At 49.3% G+C, this 23723-nt stretch overlaps 1 protein-coding gene across 3 annotated transcripts in view; it reads left to right on the forward strand.

The window, feature by feature from the left end:
• The window catches only part of dpp10 (dipeptidyl-peptidase 10 (non-functional)), a 105580-nt gene that overhangs the window by 1795 nt on the left and 80062 nt on the right, over nt 1-23723 (forward strand). The window contains exon 1 of one of the 3 annotated variants that reach the window (XM_086219491.1): nt 16407-16555. The exons of 1 other annotated variant lie outside the window; for it this stretch is intronic. In XM_086219491.1, the coding sequence (XP_086075617.1) occupies nt 16454-16555 (102 nt within the window). In that variant the 5' untranslated portion in view covers nt 16407-16453. Of the gene's footprint in view, nt 1-16406; nt 16556-18574; nt 19062-23723 lie in introns of those variants that run through there. One more of the 3 variants, XM_086219494.1, reaches the window with a different exon arrangement.

The raw sequence follows: 23723 nt of genomic DNA on the forward strand, positions 1-23723 counted from the left end.
GGGGTCCTGGAGCTCCAGAGAGGGGTGTCCTGAGGGTCTAGAGGGGGTCCTGGAGCTCCCGAGAGAGGTGTCCTGAGGGTCCAGGGGGGTCCTCAGTGACTAAAATTTACTTTGAACAACCTCTCCTTCTTTACTGACTCCTGACCCATCAGGATGGCAAGGAGAGAGGTGGTCTCGAGATGAAGAAGCTTCCCCTGTAATATTCACTGATGGATGAAATCAGAACATGAAACACGTCCCCAGGTGTTCTCAGTCCTGACCTGCTGACATATCTAGAACATCTGTGGATGAGGTACTCTCACTTGTTCCCCGCCCTTCACTGTTGATGCTGTTGGGTTGCAGTTCTAAACACGGTGATGATGTTGTTTTCACTCCACGCCAGCCGTCCGATGGGGCAGGACGGCGATCTGACAGCGATGGTTCAGATCTCTGAAGCCTTCAACTCATGTTGAACCTTTAGAGAGTGAAACGACCAGCGTTCCCAGTCAAGATGAAGAGCTGGAAAACTCCTCTGTGGTCCACAGAACCTCAGCCTCTGTGTGTTTGATCTCGTGCGTCTGGCGCCGGGCTCTCAATTGTCATCTGAGTCGATAAGTCAGATATCCAATCAGGACTAGGTTTCAGATTTTTGGAGTCTCGCTGAGCTGAACAGAACCAGGTGCTACCTGAGTCTGGGGTCTTGACAGTCCTCTGAGTGTCAGGTCCACCCACACTGGCAACCGGTCCCTGGAGATTGGTCGTCCTCTGAAGGACAGCAGAGTTGATGAACCTGCATGGGACTTTGAGGGCTGGAAATATTAAGATGCTGCTTCATGATGAGGAGACCAGGTCTGAGTGGCCGGTGTCCTCTACGTCCTCTTCATCATCTACGTCCTCACCTGTCTTCTACATCCTCCACCATCCTCACCTGTCCTCTACATCACCTACGTCCCCACCTGTCTTCTACATCCTCCACCGTCCTCACCTGTCCTCTACTTCATCTACATCCTCACCTGTCCTCTATTTCATCTATGTCCTCATCTGTCCTCTTCTTCATCTACGTCCTCACCTGTCCTCTATTTCATCTATGTCCTCACCTGTCCTCTACATCATCTACGTCCTCACCTGTCCTCTTCATCATCCACGTCCTCACCTGTCCTCTTCATCACCTACGTTCTCACCTGTCCTCTTCATCATCTACGTCCTCACCTGTCCTCTTCATCGTCTACGTCCTCACCTGTCCTCTACATCGTCTACGTCCTCACCTGTCCTCTACTTCATCTACGTCCTCACCTGTCCTCTTCATCATGTACGTCCTCACCTGTCCTCTACTTCATCTACGTCCTCACCTGTCCTCTTCATCATGTACGTCCTCACCTGTCCTCTTCATCATCTACGTCCTCACCTGTCCACTACTTCATCTACGTCCTCACTTGTCCTCTTCATCATGTACGTCCTCACCTGTCCTCTACTTCATCTACGTCCTCACCTGTCCTCTACTTCATCTACGTCCTCACCTGTCCTCTTCATCATCTACGTCCTCACCTGTCCTCTTCATCATCTACGTCCTCACCTGTCCTCTTCATCATCTACGTCCTCACCTGTCCACTACTTCATCTACGTCCTCACCTGTCCTCTTCATCATGTACGTCCTCACCTGTCCTCTACTTCATCTACGTCCTCACCTGTCCTCTTCATCATGTACGTCCTCACCTGTCCTCTACTTCATCTACGTCCTCACCTGTCCACTACTTCATCTACGTCCTCACCTGTCCTCTTCATCATCTACGTCCTCACCTGTCCTCTTCATCATCTACGTCCTCACCTGTCCACTACTTCATCTACGTCCTCACCTGTCCTCTTCATCGTCTACGTCCTCACCTGTCCTCTACATTGTCTACGTCCTCACCTGTCCTCTACTTCATCTACGTCCTCACCTGTCCTCTTCATCATGTACGTCCTCACCTGTCCTCTACTTCATCTACGTCCTCACCTGTCCTCTACATCACCTATGTCCTCACCTGTCTTCTACTTCATCTATGTCCTCACCTGTCCTCTACATCCTCACCTGTCCTCTTCTTCATTTACGTCCTCACCTGTCCTCTATTTCATCTATGTCCTCACCTGTCCTCTTCTTCATCTACGTCCTCACCTGTCCTCTATTTCATCTATGTCCTCACCTGTCCTCTACATCATCTACGTCCTCACCTGTCCTCTTCATCATCCACGTCCTCACCTGTCCTCTTCATCATCTACGTCCTCACCTGTCCTCTTCATCGTCTACGTCCTCACCTGTCCTCTTCATCACCTACGTCCTCACCTGTCCTCTACATCATCTACGTCCTCACCTGTCCTCTTCATCATCCACGTCCTCACCTGTCCTCTACATCATCTACGTCCTCACCTGTCCTCTACTTCATCTACGTCCTCACCTGTCTTCTACATCATGTACGTCCTCACCTGTCCACTACTTCATCTACGTCCTCACCTGTCCTCTTCATCATGTACGTCCTCACCTGTCCTCTACTTCATCTACGTCCTCACCTGTCCTCTACTTCATCTACGTTCTCAGCTGTCCTCTTCATCATCTACGTCCTCACCTGTCCTCTTCATCGTCTACGTCCTCACCTGTCCTCTACTTCATCTACGTCCTCACCTGTCCTCTTCATCATGTACGTCCTCACCTGTCCTCTACTTCATCTACGTCCTCACCTGTCCTCTACATCACCTATGTCCTCACCTGTCTTCTACTTCATCTATGTCCTCACCTGTCCTCTACATCCTCACCTGTCCTCTTCTTCATTTACGTCCTCACCTGTCCTCTATTTCATCTATGTCCTCACCTGTCCTCTTCTTCATCTACGTCCTCACCTGTCCTCTATTTCATCTATGTCCTCACCTGTCCTCTACATCATCTACGTCCTCACCTGTCCTCTTCATCATCCACGTCCTCACTTGTCCTCTTCATCGTCTACGTCCTCACCTGTCCTCTTCATCACCTACGTCCTCACCTGTCCTCTACATCATCTACGTCCTCACCTGTCCTCTTCATCATCCACGTCCTCACCTGTCCTCTACATCATCTACGTCCTCACCTGTCCTCTACTTCATCTACGTCCTCACCTGTCTTCTACATCATCCACGTCCTCACCTGTCCTCTACCCGTCATGTCTCAGGCTGCTGCAGTGGACTTCAGTGAAAGAGGCTGATCGGTGGTGTTGTAGTGTCCGTGTCTTGTTTGTCATTTTATCTTCTCCACCTTCTCTGTAGGACAACGAGTCCCTCACCTCTCAAACCTGCGACAGCTTTGGACTTTGTTGTTTTATATAAAACTGGCAGGATTTTTGCTGGTGAAGGTTTTTTTCTTACTGGTCCAGGCTGTGTTGTGTCCCTCAAACCCCTAAAGACAGAAGAAAGGGACTGAACACGTTCAGAAGTGCTGATTTATGCGGTTGACTCATCAAAGTCATTCATGACGAACGTCAAACCAAACGTCTGCAGTGACGTTACTCTGGTCCACAGGAGCACGCATGTTCTGGATTAAAGCCCATGTTCTCAAAATAGAGCTGTCTTTGTCATTGGAGATATATTTGGAGTTGGAACACTGACGTTCTTTGATCGAGCCCAGAGAACGTCTTTATTCAGATCAACCAGATCTGACCTGTTGGACTGAGAACCACAAGACGGACATGCTGCACAAACTCAGTCCTGATTGAGAAGTAAAACATCAATAAAACATCACGATGTGCATGAGTGGGTCGCAGTCGTGGTGCGCAGCTTAACCGTCATCCCAGGAGGTCCTGTGACTCCCGGGTCTCAGTCCAAGTCTTTCAATAACCAAAGAGTGGTGAGAATCCTGACCAGGTCCACAGCAGCCAGCTAAGCTGTTAGCATTCAAACGCGAGCTCCAGTGCACACGACGCTCATGTTCATTCAATGAGCTGGGGGCTAAGAGCTGCTAGCAACGTCTGAGCGCTTTGTCAGAAAAGTGAGTTGAATTAGAGGACGAGAAGCTGCTGCAGGACAGGAGAAGGAGGAGGAAGGGCTGCTAGCATGTCAGCTAGCATGTCAGCTAGCGGGCCAGCGGGGGTCTCATCAGCGTCTCCTGGCAGCAAGGGACATTTAGAAAGCTTGATTCCAAATGTGAGAGTGGCCCTGAACGGCACGCTTTGACATTTCCATTCTAGTTTTCCTTTTTTGGTGCAAAGCTGCTCATCCATCCGTCTGCTGGAGTTGTGACCTCCTCCAAGAGACGACACCCATTATCGGAACGTCCATCACACCTATGAGTGTCCGTCATGACGACAGCAGCCGATGCATCTGCAGACACTTGATGACTCATCAAAATGATTCAGGGTTATTGATGAGTCATGGGACCGTTTCACCAAAACGTGTTTCCCCAGCTGGATGAGTGACAGGTGACGTTCCACAGGCCGTCACGCCGCGTCTCTGAGGGCACAAACTACAAATCACAGCAAATTAGTGGTTCGTCTGTTTGTTCTTCATCCGACTGGTTTGATGTCTGTGCATTAAACCAGTTTGTGTCATGTCAACTCCCACTGTAGCAACGTGAGTGAGGTACAAGAAAATGAGATGATTGGGAAACCATGGAAACTCCATTTAAGGACCATGAAACATTAAAGTTACATTTAAAAGACACGAAAAACAAAAAGTTCAACCCAGCAGATTCACCGGTTAAAGAATTTGCCTCTTTGATTTAATGAAAGTCAAGTGATGTTTTAAAGCTGCTTTGTTTATTTGGCTCTTTGGTTCTGAGTCACGTGGATCCTGGAGGACCTGACGAGTCCAGATGCTTCAGAACATGCCAGAAAATCAGGTGTGAAAATAAAACCCATCCTGAGAGGCCACGAAGAAGAAGGAGAGAAGTAAGTTAGAAACTAAATGTGAGGATTTCTAGTTTTATCTGTCCTCGTCTACAGTCGGAACACCCCAGAACCTAAATGGACCGGTCCCAACCGTTCTGGTTTGGAGGTCCAGGGGTTCTGTCTGAGGCTGTATGGTTTGCGTGTCCGCGGTCCTCGGCCGGACCAAACCTGAAGGATCCACCTGGATGTCTCCATCTTCATCACATCTGTCCGGGTCTCAGGAGCGACGTGGCCGTGAACCTGCCTGCTGGCTGGCGGTGCACGACTGCGGCTGTTCTACGACCTGACAGGAGACCCCGAGCGCTCGGAGGCTCCTGCACGTGGAATACATTTGGAGCCTCGCAGTCCCTCACTGGATATTCAACAAACAGGGCGGACTGTGAAATGAATGAAGTCCTCATTTCCTCTGCTGTGGCTGGGGGCTGCGCAGGACTCTGGAGAGAGGACTTATTGCTGGAGTCTGTTGTGTGAATGCTCCTCGCGTTTGTGAGGAGGAAGCTGAGGCTCATCCAGTGACACGTGGAGGGAGGGAGGAGGAGGAGGTGTGGAAACATTAATGAAGGCTTGTGTTCACTGTGCCTGTCAGATGTAGGCTCCTCCGAGCACCCGCTCTGCAGGAAGAGTCTGACAGAGGGAGCTGCCAGCTTCTTTCAGACCTCTGACAAAGGAGCTGGGGATTCCTGATGTTCCGAGCGTGAAGGAGGGACCGTCGATGGAATTTCCTCTGGACGTTTACACAGCAGAGTCGATGAAGTTGTGCAAGCAGCAAGTAGAACACGGGCTCGCGCTGATGCACCGGAGTTGGGATGTCCACTCTCAGCAGCTTCTCTAGCTTGGCCTCATGATTGGAGGCTGATGAGCAGCAGCGTCTTCTCCTCTGAAGCAGACTGAGGTTTGAAAGCTGTAACAGTGCTGCAGCGCCCCCTGTGGGCCCAGTACTTCAGTTCCACTCCTCAGATGCAGCTTGACCCCAGAAGACACCAGTGCCCCTGAGTCATGGCCATGAGCAGGTTAAAACCCATCACTATCGTAGCTGTGCTGTGAAGCAGTTTGACTGGGTGTCGCAAAAATGCTGCGAAACTCCAGTGGGCCTGCGTCATGTGATGAGGCTGCAAACAAAGACGAGCGCACACACAGAAATCAGGTCGTTGCTCAGGAATCTGAAGTCACTCAAGGGAAGGCCAAATGTCTCCAGTGACCCAAACAAAACTTGAAACCTGCATGCACGATCTGCTTCTTGAACCTGAGTGAAACCGTGTGTCCCGTGTCGTCATCCTCATGCCGCCCTGATGACATGATCAGCAGCGGAGCCGCTCCAGGTACAACAGGGTTTAAGAATGCGGAGCAGCACAAACCGACAGCTGATGTTGTTTTTCTCTCCTCCTAATCACTGTTCGTGGGACCTGAAGGTTTGGATGGGCTTCCATCCTGCAGCACAATCACATCCCACATTCCTGTGACGGGATTCTCAGCAGATTCTTGAAGAGACAGAAAGCGGAGCTGAAGGTGATAGAAGCGTAACAGTGAAGTGTTTCTGCCAGGGTTCAGGGGCTGACAAGGACACAGCGCGGCTCTTCATTGGTATTCCGACGCCGCTCTGCCTGTCTTCCTGTACCGTAGGATGCATAGACTTTGTGACAAAGTTGATGAAGTGTGTGTTTTCATCACAATGGCAGAGCAAAGCTCCGACCCATGGAAACATTCAGCAGCAGAGCACCGGAAGTGTGTGAGGACGCAGGTAGTGCATCCTCCAGCCGCGCAGTTTGTGTCAGAGGCCTCGTACTCGCGTGTGAACCCTCTCGCACAATTGTGGCTGCCTCCCCTCTGTAAGTGTGTACATCTCCTTTACATATGTGTGTGTGTCTGGCTGTTATACACGTGTGTATCCCAGCATTATACAGGATGTGCACTTCATTCTACGTGTGTATACCTGTGTGATAAACATGTAGTCCTCATTATACTCGTTTATATTCCTTCATTGTACATGTTTGTATACCTCTGTTATAAACATGTATAGACTTCTGTTATACACACGTGTAGCTGCTATACATGTGTAAACCTGTCATACATGTGTGAATGTCTCTGCTGCAGGTGTTTTAATCTCATAAATGTGTTCACACCGAACGCGAATGCGAATTTCACATTTGGTGTGAACACACAGTAACATAGTCGTGTGTGTGTGTGTGTGTGTGTGTGTGTGTGTGATTATATATAAACACATGTGTCTTCATCCCAGTCCAACCCAAATGCACATCCATGTAATTGATAGCCTCTGATTCCAAAGTTTGGGCCGTAGCCCCCAAGTGGGACTTAACGGTACTGCAACTGCTGTCGTTACAATCCAGTTTTTGATTTCCAGATTTGTCTGCACGACCCAAAAAGCCAGGATTGTGCCATGAAGTGCAAATTCGGACACAAACTGCTCCGTTTCCCTCAGTCCACCAAGTGCCACCATTACTCCCAGCGTGCCTGGTGGTATATAACCACTGGTGAGCTGCTGGTTTTTGCTGGTGGGTCTGATCTGAGAGTTTCAGGACTCGTGACTCCAGAATCTGTTTAGTTCCTCCTTGGTTTCCTCTTCTGAGCTGCAGCGATCAGACGGCCGGGGCCTGGACGCACGGACACTCCACCCTGAGGATTCCACTTGTCGGTGCTTCTAAGGAGGCTGCTTGCGTGTTGCGGGCCCTTGAAGTGGCCCTCTGCTGTCAGCTGCTTCACATTAACTCCACTGGTGACTCGGGAGGACGGCGTTGGAGGGAATGATGCCGTAATGATTCAATAAGGACTGCTGCGGCGGGGGTGCTGGAGCAAGCTGCGGCCTGTCACCTGCTCCCCATAATTAAACCATCTGTGGAAGGCCAGAGGAGAGGAATCATTCATTGCTAGTTTGTGGCTCAGCCTCTTCATCTTGTCGTGTTTCCCCGTCACCTCAGATTATTACCCTCGTGTGTTCACCCCACGAAATGTCACCCTGACAGCTTGTAGGTGGTGCTGAAGGCGTCACCTGCATCCATCGTGCAGCCAGAAGGTTCCTCACTGCTTTTGTCACGGCCAGTCAGGACCCACTGGTTTAAGGGGGAGAGAGAATTCAAAGGGAAACCAACGAGGTTTGAGAACAGACTGGAGTTCATGTCCTCTCTTCTCCAACATTTTGTCCTGGAGTCGCTGAATAAAAGCATACCAAGGTTGAGGAAGGTGTCGTCCGAGCTCCCCCCACCTCTGCACCGCCGGATCATCGGCCTGGGCCTCTTCGGCCACAAATACCTGATGACCGCAGATCATCGTTGGACGCGTCTGTCTGGAACAGTCTGGCACCGTTGGACGATTTTAAAAAGCCTCTAATCCAAGCATCCATGAGAGGGGTTGGTTCTGCCCGTCTTACACCTCACACAAGCTCTTCGCATGTCGTAGAGGAATGGCGTTTTATGGTGTGTCATGGTGGGTTCAGGCACACATGCTTGCTCAGGGGGTTTCTCGTGTCCTGCTGCAGCGACCTTTCATCTCTGATGGGAGCAACATCTCTCTGTGGCGTCATGTCAGAGGAGAGTCCGCCACTTTTGGTCCAGGCAGGTTTGGCCCGGCGGAGCGCCGGTGCAGGTACCGAGGTTTTGTAGTCGTGGTTTGTGCACTTCATTCTTACACAGAAATAATCCAAAATAACAGGATTGTTTGAAAGCGAGCACGGAGGAACTGTGACGCACACGGAGTGAGAACGTGACAGCGATGACACGGACGTGCGTCTGAGCGGCTGGTTGAGTTTGAGGGTGCACCACTGGTGACGGCCAACAAGGCAGCAGCGCCTCAACACACCCGTCTGATGGAGGACACACCGGCGCTCACTCACATCCTTTTGATTTGCTGACACGCAGAGGGCTGGTGAATGTCAGGACAGCGAGAAAAGTTAGAGACATCTTGGCCTGTAAAGGTTCGGTTCTCTCTCGGTCCCATCCCAAGAGGCCGTAGTGACAGAATGAGGTGTCGGACAGACATTCGGATGTACGGAGCGCCTCGGGCCTCCAGATTTCTCCAGCGCTGAGGAATAACAGAAAAAAATGGAAGAAGATGGGGGGGCGTTACATGACTGGAACACTTGTTTCTTCGTGAGTGTATTTTATACTTCGTAAGATGAAGTAAAACCCAGATCGAAGCGTCCAATTTTTGTGATTTACAGTCACTTCCACTGTGTAATTTATATTTCCTGAAGAGAGCTGATCGTAAACCAAAAAGGCGGCCGCGAAGGGAGGCCGCTTGATAAATGGCTCATGGACGAAAAGGGACACCTGATAGGCCGTTCCAGCGGAGGGGAGACAGATACTGGCCAGAAAATAAAAACGCTTCACTCCGATCAGATAACGCCTCAATCTGTCTGGTGAAGTACGAGGTGATTGTTCCATTAAGGCTCACCACCGATTCTTTTCAATATCTTTCAGGAGGAAGTGTCCCTCTCTGAATGTCAATTGTACCCGTCGGTGCTGCTGTGGAGGCCGGCGTTCAATCAAGGCAGTAGGCGGAGACGGATCACTCGCCAATAATATTTTCCCCTGTGGATTTGCTGATGAGCAAACTGAGAGCTGAAGGTAGCGAGCAGGCCGGGGTGCTGATGGTTCCTCGGTTGTTCTGACACAGCAAGCAGATGCATGTTAGCACGGTAGAAACCGCGAGCAGGAGGGCGTTTGGTCATTCTGTTCTGATCCTTCTGACATCAGCAGGATCAGAACAGACGACTCGTCATGAATCGTGTGTCCGAATATCCGATTGTGTCTCTCCCTCTTGGACTCCAGCACAATCTAATCTCTAATCTGTGTTCAGAATCTTGTATGTGATGGGCGCGAAGGAGCGGACGTGGCGTGAGATTCTCTCCTCCAATCAAACGCCCTCCCTTTCAGACAGTAAATATGCACTTGTGTGGTGGTGCAGTGGAGCAGCGACGTCTCTTCACTCCTCACTGAGCGCCTGAAGAGCTTTGTTGCTCTCTGTTTGTGAGAAAACTGCAAAAGGATACAGGACAAGCATCTTCCTCAATGAACTGTGTGCAGTTCCTCCTGCTGGCCAGCAGATGTCAGCACTGTCCCACCTCAGGAGTAAACAGCAGCGGACAGACGGGCATGGAGAACCCAGGTGTAGCAGTTCTCAGGCAGCCTGTCCAACTGGGACGGTGCAACCAGACATGATTCATAGAATCTGCAGTTTATTTGTCCGAGTCAGCAGCAGGTGAGAAGTGTCCTGTCTGCTGGCTCGGTGTCGTCTCGGTTGAGTCTCAACAACCAGACAGACGAAAGCAGCGGCTGCCTCCTGCCTGCCTGCCCACAGGCTTGACCTCTGGTTTTGATTCACTCTTGACCAGGACGACCAGAGCCCCCGAGAGACCTGATGGATGATTTGTCCTTTAATTTTGTGTGAATGAAAATATCACTATTTATAACGCCGCTGGTGAATACTAAGATCTGATTGGCTGATAGGTTTTCATTTAATTCCAGTCAAACTGTGTCTTCACCTCCTAAAGGGATGCTATGGCGGTGTGTAACCATAGCAACAGGGAAGCAGTCACCCAATTTACAGCTTATTCCAGTTAAATCTCATGAATCTGTGTATGTACTCATCTAAGCAAGGGTCAATGTGCCAACACAGTCTGACCTCAAATCGTCTGCCAACAAACCTCTGAATTAAAAGCAAATTTTGTCCCTCAGCACGTCATCCTCTCACGCCACCACTGGATGGCGCCTGTAAGGCCTTCACATGCCATTTGCTTATCAAACCTGTATTTCAGGCAAACAGACTGTAACTGGTATGGATATGGATTGAAGGCAGTCACATGTCTGGGATGCTGATCATCTTGCCGGTAAACACGCTGTCCATTTGCAGTCATTTACGATTTGCCAACAGCTACCCAGCGTGATCGACTGACTAGCATAACGTTAGCTTTCCCTGCGAGGAGATGAAGGGTTTAGGTTTGTCCTCCACTGCCAGCTCAGATCTTCGGATCATCCTTGTAACTGTCTATTTGCCATAAATGTTAGTATAACGTTAGCTTCCATGCTAATAGCTTAGCTCCACCTGTAAGAGCTGAGCGGACTGGATTTGTCTCTCCTGTCGACGGTCCGTCCCGTGGGCTGGTGCAGTGAGCAGTGTTGACCACGGCAATGCAGTTGTGTGAATAAATGGTCGGGTTTTTTGGCAAGAGGCAGGTGAAAGCAGGATAATTGCCCTTTAAATCTGAATTTAGTGTTCAGTGTAAAGGGTTACACTTGAATCAATGATCAGAACCCTGACTCCAACATCTAATACAGTGATTCCCAACCTATGGGCCGTGGCCCCCTGGTGGGCCGCCAAATCATTTCCAAAATATTGTGGCTTTTGAATGGGGGCGCGGGGGTGTAATTATGCCTATATAGAAATAAACAGAATAATGTCCTTCATGTTAAAAATCAGTTGCATTTAAAAGGGTATTATAGATGTTCTAATATTCTTTTTAGGGTTAGTTCAGTCCTTTATGTTCCATCTTCAATAAAAAAGCGCTCTGGGAACGCACAGTTTTGCCTCCGTATTTATGGAGTCAGAGGTGGGCCACCAACATTTTTGAGACTTAAAAGTGGGCCCTGAGTTGGAGAAGGTTGGGAACCACTGCTCTAATAGCATGGCGTCTGACAGTTATACACAAGAGCTCAAAGGCCAAATTAAACCCTTTTCTGGCGATTTCTCCTCCACTTTCAGTGACATCAAGAAAGACTAATGAGCTCTTGTTCTCTCAACAAACCCACTAAAGCTGGTTTGCGAATCAGCCTGGTGGTCTAGTCTGCATCCATCCTGGTCTGGGTCATCTGCTCTCATCCATTCTCAGGATCACCTCCTGAAATTCATGGGTCGTGAAACAACAGCAAGGGGGGACATGTTTGTCCCACAGGCTTGATGCAGTTTGACCGATAGCTTGATTAGCATCGAGGCTACATACTAAGCTGGATCCATTGGGCGTCTTCATTGGCACCTTTGTGTGGTGGTTTTGTCTGGGCTGTTGCTGATCCTCCCATGATGAGTTTCTCAACCACTGGGTGGGGGCCCATTATTGGGCAAGTGCTTTCGTCACATCTCCATAATCGAAAACAAACCCAGTTGTTGATTGCACAATGGTCTTTGTGCTAACATGAGACAAAGGAATCTTGAGAGAACATACATGTTTTCCCCTCCAGTTCTTCTTGTTTTTTACATTGTCACATCTGTCACACACCTGAGTTCATCCCACACATCCTCACTCTCCAGGGAGTTCTGGCTCCCTCCACACCACAGATGTGCCGCTTAGATTACAAAAGAAACTGTAACTGTAAGTTAATGATGCCACAAAGGGCTGCTGGCCCACAGCAGAGGGAAGCGATCAGGTTTAATTTGATCAATCTGTTCAGCATCTCACTCTCACCTGTGCAGGAACCCGGCTCCCCAGATATGCACATTGTTCTGCAGTCCACTGATAGCCGGGTCAACACAGCGCATCATTAAAATCAGCTAGATAGGCTTTGACGTGTCCCAGTGAAGAACGTTCTCAAAGGTAAGAAAAACTGCCTTTGACTCTCTTCCCCTGCTTCCAGTCATGTACTTCTTATCACAGCTGAGGTGCTGGGCACTGCAGCTCCATGTGGTCGGGTGTCTACTTCCCTTTTGCTTTCAGGGATCGTTTTTCTGAGATTTGAGATGCTGCTTCTTTGGTCTGGGACTGGTGTCTCATGGTGATGTCTGAAATCTCTCGCGACTCCAAAGCAAAGATTTGGAGTTTCAGATTATTTAGCACAACTAGATTCAGAACAAACTTGTTTTGTTTTTCAAAAATACATTTGGACTCATTATACTGTGATGCAGTTATTCTGTTTGGGGACAAGCAGCTGTAATCTGTAGTCTTCAATGAATTATGAATTACAAGGCTGCTCAGTGAGTATCACACCAAAGTGTTTAAGTCCTCTGGCACAACGACAGGCTGCTCACGGTTTTCATGCCTGCAGGCACAACAGCACCTCTCCAACTCTGGCTTATTACTTAAGACTGCACCTGCTGACCCCTAATTTTATGTTATGAGGGAAGCAAGACTGTTGAATACAGAGAAATAAATTCTTTGTTTGTGTCAAAAAATAAGGAAAATAGCAAGTTGAATGGTGTCCTTTTAAGATTGCCTCCTGAAATTCCTGATTTCATGTAGAGTTTCAAATTCATATTTAGGGAAAGTATCATATTGTCCATCATCTCCAGAGACTGACAAGAAGCAGCTGAGACTCAGACTAGTTAGCTTAGCACAGTGACTGGTAGTGGGTGGGAAGTGTTAGCGTAGCTCTGTCTCTACCTGCATTAATATCAGGAGGGTTGTGTGTAACCGTGGTGATGAATACCAGTTTAACATGAGGAGACGTTGTAGTGGTAGAATCAGACACGTGGCCGGAACTACTTTCCTGACTGGGAGCAGTGATTTGACGCAGCACCTCCAAAGCTCCACTGGAACTTGGGTCAACAGAACCAAAGGTTTGTTGAGGACTAGAAGAGCGACTGCTGCTACTGATGATGAGGAGGAGGAGGATTCCTGCTGGACACACCAGCATCCTGGACCTGAGCTAGCTGATGCTAACACTTCCCACCCACTACCAGCCATTGAGCTAAGCTAACTAGCCTGGACCTGAGCTAGCTGATGCTAACACTTCCACCCACTACCAGCCATTGGGCTAAACTAACTAGCCTGGACCTGAGCTAGCTGATGCTTACACTTCCCACCCACTACCAGCCATTGGGCTAAACTAACTAGCCTGGACCTGAGCTAGCTGATGCTTACACTTCCCACCCACTACCAGCCATTGGGCTAAGCTAACTAGCCTGGACCTGAGCTAGCTGATGCTTACACTTCCCACCCACTACCAGCCATTGGGCTAAACTAACTAGCCTGGACCTGAGCTAGCTGATGCTAACACTTCCCACCCACTACCAGCCATTGGGCTAAACTAACTAGCCTGGACCTGAGCTAGCTGATGCTAACACTTCCCACCCACTACCAGCTATTGGGCTAAACTAACTAACCTGGACCAGAGCTAGCTGATGCTAACACTTCCCACCCACTACCAGCTATTGGGCTAAACTAACTAGCCTGGACCTGAGCTAGCTGATGCTAACACTTCCCACCCACTACCAGCTATTGGGCTAAACTAACTAGCCTGGACCTGAGCTAGCTGATGCTAACACTTCCCACCCACTACCAGCTATTGGGCTAAACTAACTAGCCTGGGTCTCAGCTCATCAAACAGACTGTGTTCTGGATAAAAAGTCATAGTCGTGAGGAAGTTTAGAACAGTTTAAATTTTACTGATATCAGTAAAATAATTTTCTAAATCCAGCTAATATCCAGACAAATTGACGCGGGTGAAGAAAACAACCTCCTCAGTGACAATAACGAGCATCAGGGATACGATCGCTGACACTACAAAGGACGTAATTACACACCAAACGCACACAAGCTGATCTCAACCGCACGAGTCTGATAAATTCCCTTCCCCGCTTCTCCTTTTGATGTGCAGCTTTAACCACTCGCTGGAAGAAGCACTGCAGCCTCTTAACGAGACCACAGGCCCCATTCTGTCATCGACCTCTTGTGAATTCGATTCCCCTGCCGGTGACGGCAAGGACGATGAGGTGGAATCAGGTTAGGGAACACAGAGATTAAATGAAGGGAACGCGGGTTTCCAGAGGTCTCTGTGGTTAGGCACTTCGGCCTGACTGCTGTGGCAGCGTCCCGCAGCCTCCGGCGGTGTTTGGTGAATGGAGGCAACGACCTGAAGTTCCTCCTGCTTTTGCTGTACTGCTCCTTTAGGTGTGTTTCCTCTGTTGTATATGTGAGCAATAGTGAGACAAATCCAAGCTGCAGATGTGGGACGTTCATCTGCGGGCCTGCTGCAGTGACTCTGATGCTGAATTATGAGGAATGGGCAGTTATTTGATTTATCTGCACCCGACCAACTAAATAGATATCACATGACATTGAATAGGTTTTAGAACCTCTGCGGTAGAAGACTCGACCCAGTACAGAGGAGGGTGAGGAACTAATGACGGTTTGGAGGAAGGAACCCCTCCAGACCCTCGTGCCACAGTGCTGAGGTGAATCCTCAGTTTGCCTGTGATAGCATGTCTTTATTCAACCAACACTTCCTGCTACATTGCTGCAACTGTCAGGGTTCTGCGCTTGCACCCTCCATGATGAGAAAACAGACTTTTTGTGTAAAACTGATGGACTTCCTCTCCAATCAGTAACCGCTGTCCATGTTTTTGTCTCCCTCCTGCAGGGACACTAACTCCTAACCATAAAATGCCTGATATTTTTCATTGTTAGCGTGATGCTGCAGCTTCAGGTACCTCGGCAGCATTAATGCACCGTGCTGCTCTGGCAGCAGACCATTTGCTTTGGTCAATTTATGGTTTATAGTTTGCTGCTATTGACCTGCCTCCTGGGTGCGCATCCGCCCCCTCCCTCAGCAACGGCACCTCTTGCCCAGGCATGAAATTGACCTTGGCCTGCAGGCTTGAGGCTGAGATAAGCCCCAGCAGGCACGATAAAAAACAGATTCCACCAGCACCCACGGAATAAGGGGTGGAAGCGCAGCCTTGGGGGCATGACGTCAGAGCTTTTATTGTCCCTTCCTCTGCTAGCCAGGAGAGGCAGCCCACCTGCCTGACCATTCTCCTGTGCGGCATATTAAAATTCATGAGCTACGATGCTGCGGAGCTATGAGCTGCATTTGAATGCCAAGGTTTATGGCGGCGTACTTCCTCTGCAGATCCTCAGGGATGAACCGCATGAGATTAGAAGAGACGGTGGGGAGAGAGAGAGAGAGGGAGGAGAGGAGGAGATAAAGGAAGGGTGTTCAGTTGAAGCTTCAACCCTGCTGACGTACTGAACGCTTCAGCTGAACCTCTGCTACGTGTTCATGTGACACCAGCAACAGAATGCTCTGTTTACCTTTGGGGAAGGGTTGTGTTTACATTTTAAAACCAGAGTACACAGCTATGCTAGTAGTGCTAATCAATGCTAAAATAAATCTGCATGCTAACATGCTAATGACTAGCAAATATATCCTGAGTTGCTATGCTCATCTGTCTGGTCTGTCGATCAATGAAACAGCAGGATTGCTCGCCAGCACGAACACCAAAACCAACCTTGAAGTTTCAGTGACCGACCTCAGATGGAAAGGTTTCCTGCAACAGAACGCCAGAACATCTGAGATTACAAACTCACTGCCTGCAGGACCTCGCTTTAAAAACTCTGATTGTCCCCAAACCTTGAGGGTGCAAGAGATACAGTTCTAACCAACAAACCTCTCCCCCTCCTCGTCCTACAATGCTACATTGTTCTAGCTTCAGTAGCATTTGACTTTACGTCCCGGAATTCAGATGCACTCATCCAGCACAACCTCCTCCACGCCTCCACCTGCCGGCGCGCTCCACCAACGCCTCTCGACATGGAACATCTGATACGAATGTAGTTGTCAGACGTATTCTCTGATCAGGAGCGAGGGATTACAGCAGCGACAGATGAAGGAAGGCAGACTAAAGCAGAAGTAGCAGAATGAAGATGAATGAGTGAAGGTTTGAAGTCGCAGGGAGGAGTCACCAGTGAGCCTGACCACCGTGACTGCAGACTGGAAAAACCAGGTGACCAGGCGGTGATGAATGTGCAGGTGAGTGAGCAAGGATAAAGTGAGGCATGCAACAAGTCGAGATAGACAGAGCAAGAGAGGGAGCGAACGAGGGAGCAGCAGACTGACAGGTGACTGACAGAGGATCAGGTGGAGGGAGGGTTTGGTGAGAGTCCCTGGAGGGGTTCCTGCTCAAGACACCAGGGGGCAGTGTTGCTCTGACCACACCAGGTCTGTTGGTCATGAAGGAGACCATTCATCTTTACTAATGACACAACACTCACTTCTTTCCCCTCTGTTTAACCTGCATGATGAGATAATAATTGGCTCTAATGAAGGTTCTTAATTCCCAGTATTAAATGCAGATCTGGGTGACATTCAAGCATTCATCGCTGTGCTCTGATGGCGCTGGAACTCCACCAATCATATCTTCTGCATAGACAGAGACTGACAGCGTTCAACACTTCCGTTTGATCATTTTGATGATTGATTCTTAATCAACGCCTCAGCTCCTGGCCAGCTCAGTCACTTCACAATAAATACTGGTGACTTCTGAGTTTAGTTTAGTTATGAACTATTAACTAACCTGTTTGTGCAGTGAATATGATGAATAATACGTCCCTGTTAGGGTGAGCTGGTGCTGCTGTGACTGTGCTATAAATCTTTCATCGACTGTCTGAGGCGTTATTTCACTACCTCTGTTTTAGGCTCTTATTTTGGTAGTCAAAAGGGTGGTACATCCTGTTGTTGTTTGTAGTAGTAGTAATAGTTTGCTTGTCCAGACTTCCTCCTGAGCGCAGGTCAGTATTAGGGTTCGGTACTGAAAACCGGTTCCTATTTGGAAGCGGTTCATAACGTCTGGTTCCGGAACCGTTAAGCGGCTTTTTGAATTTCGATTCTTTTTTTCATTTCCGAGTGCCCTCACTAGTTTGTTTTCGGGGGTGTATCACTACGCTCGGCGTTCTCTGTGCGTCCACTAGCTAGAATATCAGTCGTCTGAACGTGGACCACAAAAAAGACGAGAAAGTCTGGCTTCATTTTAATTTGAAGAGGACGGAGTCGCACAGAGCAACATCTGAAGAACAGCTCCTGCCAAAGGACGATCACCTCAAACATGACGAACACCTCGGCCTGCCTGGTGCAACAATTAGCGAGTGGACTGAGTTCAACTGGGGGGTCGCTCTCCTGCTCCGTCACTTCCTCCACTTTGGACGGTCAACCTTCACCATCAGCCAGCAGCTCCTCGTTGCCGCCAGAATCCGGAAGGTGACGATGATGGTCGTCTCCTTCTGAACAAACCTGCTTCACTGACAGACGAGCAGCTCTTCAGACTGGGTCTGTTTATAGTTGGTGAACGCTCGCTAAGTGATGCTAACCTTAGCAGTCACAACCTGCTGCTGCTACGTGAAGCAGCCACGCCCTCTCACAGTAGAGTCCACCTCCATCATATCCATGTACATCCGTCTGGCCTGCAGAGCTTTGATTGGCTAAACTGGCAGTGTGGAGGAATGACCTGGCAAACAAAGATTCTCCTGATGAAGAGGCGATGACCTGCTGACTCCCATCTCAAAGAACCGGAATCGAGAATCGTTCAGAACAGGAATCGATACTGAGAATCAGAATCGGCGAAATCCAAATGATACCCAACTCTAGTCAGCATGATGATGTCATCTCTGTGGCACTGGTTTGATTTATTTACTGTGATTGAACCTCAGTGGATTGAGATGAACATGGCCTTGTAACGTTCCTCAGGTCATGTCGAGCGGCTCTCCATGTGGCACTCTTCACAGATATGGGATCTTTAACAGAACGAACATGGGACTCAAACGCAGCTCTGCTCAGGTGTTCCCTCTGGTAACATCACCAGGGAAAATCCATCTTATGTTCTTTTGGTGCCTGGGGGTTCTTGTCTCATTTTCCCAGAGTTGGAGCTTCATCAGCACCATCAAACATCTGCCCACAATTCAAGAACGGCTTCATCTTCTGCCCTTTGTGTGTTGTCAGGTAGGCGGAGTCTGCCTGAACCCAGAGGTGAGGTTCAGTCTCCAGCGGCTGTTATAGCATGGGTTCTGTGGAGCGCTCGGCACACGGCTAACAGGCCACCGTAGAACTGTGACTCTGACCCTGTGGTGCCACGCGGGAGAGTTGCAGTCATATTAAATCAAGGAGGAGGAGCCGAGGCCCCAGTGTGTGTATGAGGTGAAGTTCTCAGCAGTGGGTCATGAAACCAGAACCACAGACGGAACCTTTGACCCAAACACCCAGGACTGAGAGACCAGCTGACCCACCAAGACAGTCCAGGTCCACCAGGCCACCATGAGCTCCATCTGCAGCACAAGGGAGCTTCAGGCCGAGCCAGCGAGCAGCTTTGTCTGCCATCAGCTGAAGAATTGACCATCAACCCATCAGGCAACATGTCGGAGCCAGAAAAGTTTCCCTGTACCTGCTGATCGAGATGGACGCAGGATGGAGGCTGAGCCGGACCTGAGACCGAAGCTGACGTCAGTTGAACCGGACTTTGCAGGGACCCCCTCCACGTTCGGCTTGTGTAAGTCAAGAGCAGCCACTACTGGAGCATTGTTTACTGCAGAGTTGACCTGTTGTCAGGCAGCTTGGGTACAGGGGTCTGATACCTGAGCCGTGGAGCTCACCTGAGCGGTGCTAACGTCACTGTCTGTGTTTGGCCTCAACCTGTTTGTTTGAGGTTGTGCAACTGTGTGTGTGTGTGTGTGTGTGTGTGTGTGTGTGTGTGTGAGGGAGGGCTGTCCATTGTTGGGTGACAGTTTTATTGAGAGGCCAGTTGTTGAGTTTTGTTATGAGGTGGAACTGGTCGAGGTCTTGGCTCGCTGGTCTGGTGAACAAGCCCAGCTGCACCAGTGTGGTCGCCCATGGCTGCTGCAGCACCTTTCATTGGTGCTTCATTTCTCCTGCTAGTCTGACACTGTCTGCTCCTGACCGACGAGCTAACGAGCTAACACTCTGTCACCTGCAACACCTGTGTTTCACGTGCTGCCATAGTGGTTCTGTTTGTCATCCGAAGCAGGCGTGAAGTTCCAGCAGTGACGAATGCCTGTGTCCTCCTCTGAACCCCAGTGCTCATCAGGCAGCGTATTTTTGAGCCTACTTATGAGTCATAAGCCATTATTTTGAGCAACTTAGTGGAGGTCAACAGTTCCTGTTTCGTGGCTCTCCAGAACAGATTAGTTGTCCTGTTTTACAGTTGTGATAATTAGAAAAAGGCTTACCTGGCACTTCCCCAAAGGTGCCATCCTCAGAAGATGGCCGCAGGAGCGTGAAAGCACAGTTGATTGCTCTGATGACTCGCCGCTCCTTTTAACCACCTCTTCCTTTCTCTACTATTTAACGACCTCCGTTTCCCCTCTACTTCTCTGCAGCCTTTCCTCTGGTTGACAGGAGGAAATGAGTCCTATTTTAAGATCAAACACCCCTAAGGCGTCTTTCTCTGAATCAGATTTAGTTCTGAAAGTTCGGTCTTAATTATACGGCCGATTCACAAGTTGAGCACAGAAGTGGCGGCTGCTTCTTGGTGATGGTTGGTGTGCGTCGTCAAGGCCTCTGGGTCAGAAGCAGCACCCTGGGAATGCTGATGGCGACGTGAGGTCAGAGCAGGACAAAGCTCAACCACACTGCAAAATATTGGACCTTCCTCTTCTTTTTAGAGGAAAATCCAGTACTTTTGGAATTGCTTTGACGGTTCAGGTCCAGTGAGGTTCAAGCACAAGGGAACGATCAGGGTTTCAGGAAACATGAAAAGAAATGATTAGCAACTTCTGAAAACACCAGCATCTCACCTGGTTTCATCGCTTGTGATTCTTTTGTGTGTGAGATTTCAGGCTAAAACATCTTGAATTGTCTGTTCAATAGAAGTCTGTGAAACACAGAAAAAGGTGTTGTGGTGGAACAGGAAATGACTGCAGAATTTGGCTGCTGTTCATGCCCAGGCCTGCTTCTGCTGGACCCTCAGGTCGGTGCTGGGGAGGGGGAGGGGCAGCAGAAGTCGCCCTGAGCTGCAGTCATCAGATCTGATTCAGTGCTTTATGGATGATTTTATTTGCTTGAAGAAAAACACAACTTGCAGTGTCTTGAAGGACAGCCGTTCCCGGCAGTGTTCTGGAAGTTTGGAGTGTTGCTCTGTCACGCAGGTCTGAACTCATCATGTGATGAGAAAAGTTTCATAAATCTGCTCCCCAATTAAAGACGAGTGTAAACCAGGAAGCACCCCAAAGGTGATGTGATTTAAATAACTCTGGTTAATAGGCAGCGACTCAGAGGGTTTCGCTGGCAATTATCGCTTGTGACCAACAGCAATTATCACCTGCTCCCAGCAGACAAAAGGCAATTTCCAACTAATTGAGTGCTAAGCCACATGAAATGTGAGAGCTTGACCTTTCGTTGGTGGCATGGAGGAGGCACAAGAACGTTTTTGAGTCCAAAAAGCCATTTTGAAACTGATAGTTGACTTGACCTCTGTGACCTTAAAGATGTGCTGCAAGCCTGCATCTGACAACAAACCCAGCCGGCGCCAGGTGATGCGGCGTGTGTTTGTGCAGGCACGTGTAATGGCAGCTGAGATCGTCTGTTGGTTTTAGTGGCATTAGGTGGAGTGTTTGAATATTGACTCAATCAGTGGAGGTTAATCGTGTCTCTCCTCTGAATAAAACAAGTCTCCTGCACGGCCCCTCCTCCCGTCAGCAGTTGCCGTGGTGCAAGGAGGCGGGCCGTGTTGGCCGCCGCTGATGGAGGCAACAGAAACATTTCTGCTCCATTACATGTGATCATTTTATCTCTTCATGCAGATTGTCATGCTGAGGAGTTTTGAAGTGAAGTAGAGGAGCATCTGCTCGCCACGTCAGCCTGCAGCTCCCCTTTGGGTCCTGACCTCAGAGCAGCAGCCACGACCTCAACATAACCGTGGATTTGAACCCAAACTGAGCCTCAGCCAACCAGGCTTTAAAGACAGTGGTAGAGCCTGGTCACAGGAGAGGCTTTGTGGTTTGATGTGAGCGCTGGAATGAGCGACCTGCTCATGTGAGGAGGGCATGCACACGTGGAGGCAGTGAGAGCTGGGCACCACCTCAGTCACGCATCACCCGCTGTGTTGAGGCAGCAGCGCTCTGACAGGGAGGGACGGGGCAAAAAGACCTCAGTCACTGTCCTCCACGCTGCTTTCACAATTCTCACACAAGCAAGAATTTCGACTGGCGTGAAGCTGAAACACTGCTGCAGGTGCTGCCATCTAGTGGCAGAAGTCTCAGGTTGTTTTTGGTCTGTGACTGTGTTTCCTGTTCTCCATCAGGTTTGGGATGTAAATGCGACACTGATGTATCGACAGTGAAAAAGCAGCTTTTATGAGCTGATTTTCCTGAGCTGGAACACCTGAGGATATGCAGGTTTGTCATGGTGAAAGAGGTCTGTAAAGTTGTACATGGCTCAGGTTTGGTTTCAGGTGACACACATAGTTTGACATAGTCGATGAAAAGAAAACAATCATGAAAACAACAAACTACATACTGACTCTCAGTCCTATTCAGGGATGCAGTGAGGGGTACAACTTCCATCTGATGTACAGATGAAATATACTGGAATCATCAGCACTCCGATAGTTCTGGCTTTTATGGAGCAGTTTGCTGCGGCGGTACAAACGACCAGAGCCGTGATCGTAAACTACATTCTCTGCTTCCAAAGCCTCATTCAGCCTGGGTGAAGTCAGATGACGGAGCTATTTCTGTCTCGCTGAGAGCTGAAGGTCAGCGGGCGCTTGTGCTGTGATCCTGGAGGCCGATACCGACGTCCTCAGGCCGTGTGTGACACCAACCAGACCCCGGAGCACACAGATAAGAGCAAACGTGTCCTTCGTGGGTCGTTTGGATGATGTTAGCGGGCGATGTGTGCATCTATCAGCCGGCGCTACCTCAACGTCCTCTCTGCTTTCAGTTCAGTAAATCAATGAATTCATGCAGGAGTTGTGTTGGGGCGTGTTGTGGTCCTGAAGTGGGAAGCAAGACAAAATACACAACATGTTGTTTGTGAGTCATGCTAGCATCTCTTCAGAGCTGCAAGAAAGCTTGTGTCGAAGTACGGGACAGACATTCTGCACTGACCATGCTGGAGATGACCAGTCCATCAGGGCGAATTAGCACGTAAATGCTATCCAGGCAGGTGCAACTTTGATCCGGGATAATCAGCTGCTCCAAACTAGACAACTGGCTGGTACCAGGGGTTTGACCAGTTACCAGCAGACGCACACAGGCTGGGACAGGCCATGGAAAAGCTCTGACATCATTCATGCCATGTAATTGTAAAAAGCTTTCATTTGGCGCTCATTGAAGCCAGATGAAGGAGCTAATCTGGCTGGCGGAGTGCTGAAGGTCAGCGAGGGCATGTGCTTTGATCCTGGAGACCGATGGAGAGCTCTTCATGAATGAGATGGTATGTGGAGCTTTGCAGCGACAGCCCAGGAGAACACGAGCAAGACGCAAGCGCGCCTGAAGTCGTGCTTCCTCCTCCGGCCTTCACGCTGCAGTCATGAGCGCGTGCACGTGTTTGATGAGCTCCTCAGCTCTGGAAACTGATTTATTCATCAGGATCAGTGGAGCTCATGCAGCAGTTCTTCTTGATCACTTGTTCACACTAGTTTACCTCCACCTCTCGTTTAAAAGCTCCATTTGACTTCCCATTCATTCATTCACAATGAATGAATGAGCGCTGATGCTCTCTGGTGATGCGTGTTGTGGCAGGAAAAATCTCTCAAAACACAGAAAAAAACACCCTCAACAAAATCGTGAGTGGAGGAGATCTCATTTGATGCGACCTTCACTGGCGCCAGAGGCGAGTTGTCAGGGTCGCACAGGCGCTCTTCAGTTCTTCCAAGTTCCTCTTCACCTCAACTTTGTTTTTAAAATAGAGAGAGTCTGAAAGGTCCGCTGCATCATATTTTCATCTCGATAATCATATCTTTCATGTTCTGGGCTCCGAAGCTCTAAAGCTAGAACCACGAAGGTCAACTTGCCTGTCAATCACTCTGAGGAGACGAACCACAGCCTCATTATCCATTGACTCCAGGAAAATCTCAGCCCCGTTTCCCTGCGCCAAGTAACCTGCAATCACACTTTGTCTTTGTCACATGACCCTGCTGTAAACATTGATCAGTTCTCACCAGTACTGATACAACACAAAACCAGCTGAACTC

The sequence above is a fragment of the Aulostomus chinensis genome, chromosome 12 (genome assembly GCF_037954235.1).
Source record: "Aulostomus chinensis isolate RoL2024-O1b breed Wild chromosome 12, RoL_Achi_v1.0, whole genome shotgun sequence".
Taxonomy (NCBI): Eukaryota; Metazoa; Chordata; class Actinopteri; order Syngnathiformes; family Aulostomidae; genus Aulostomus; species Aulostomus chinensis.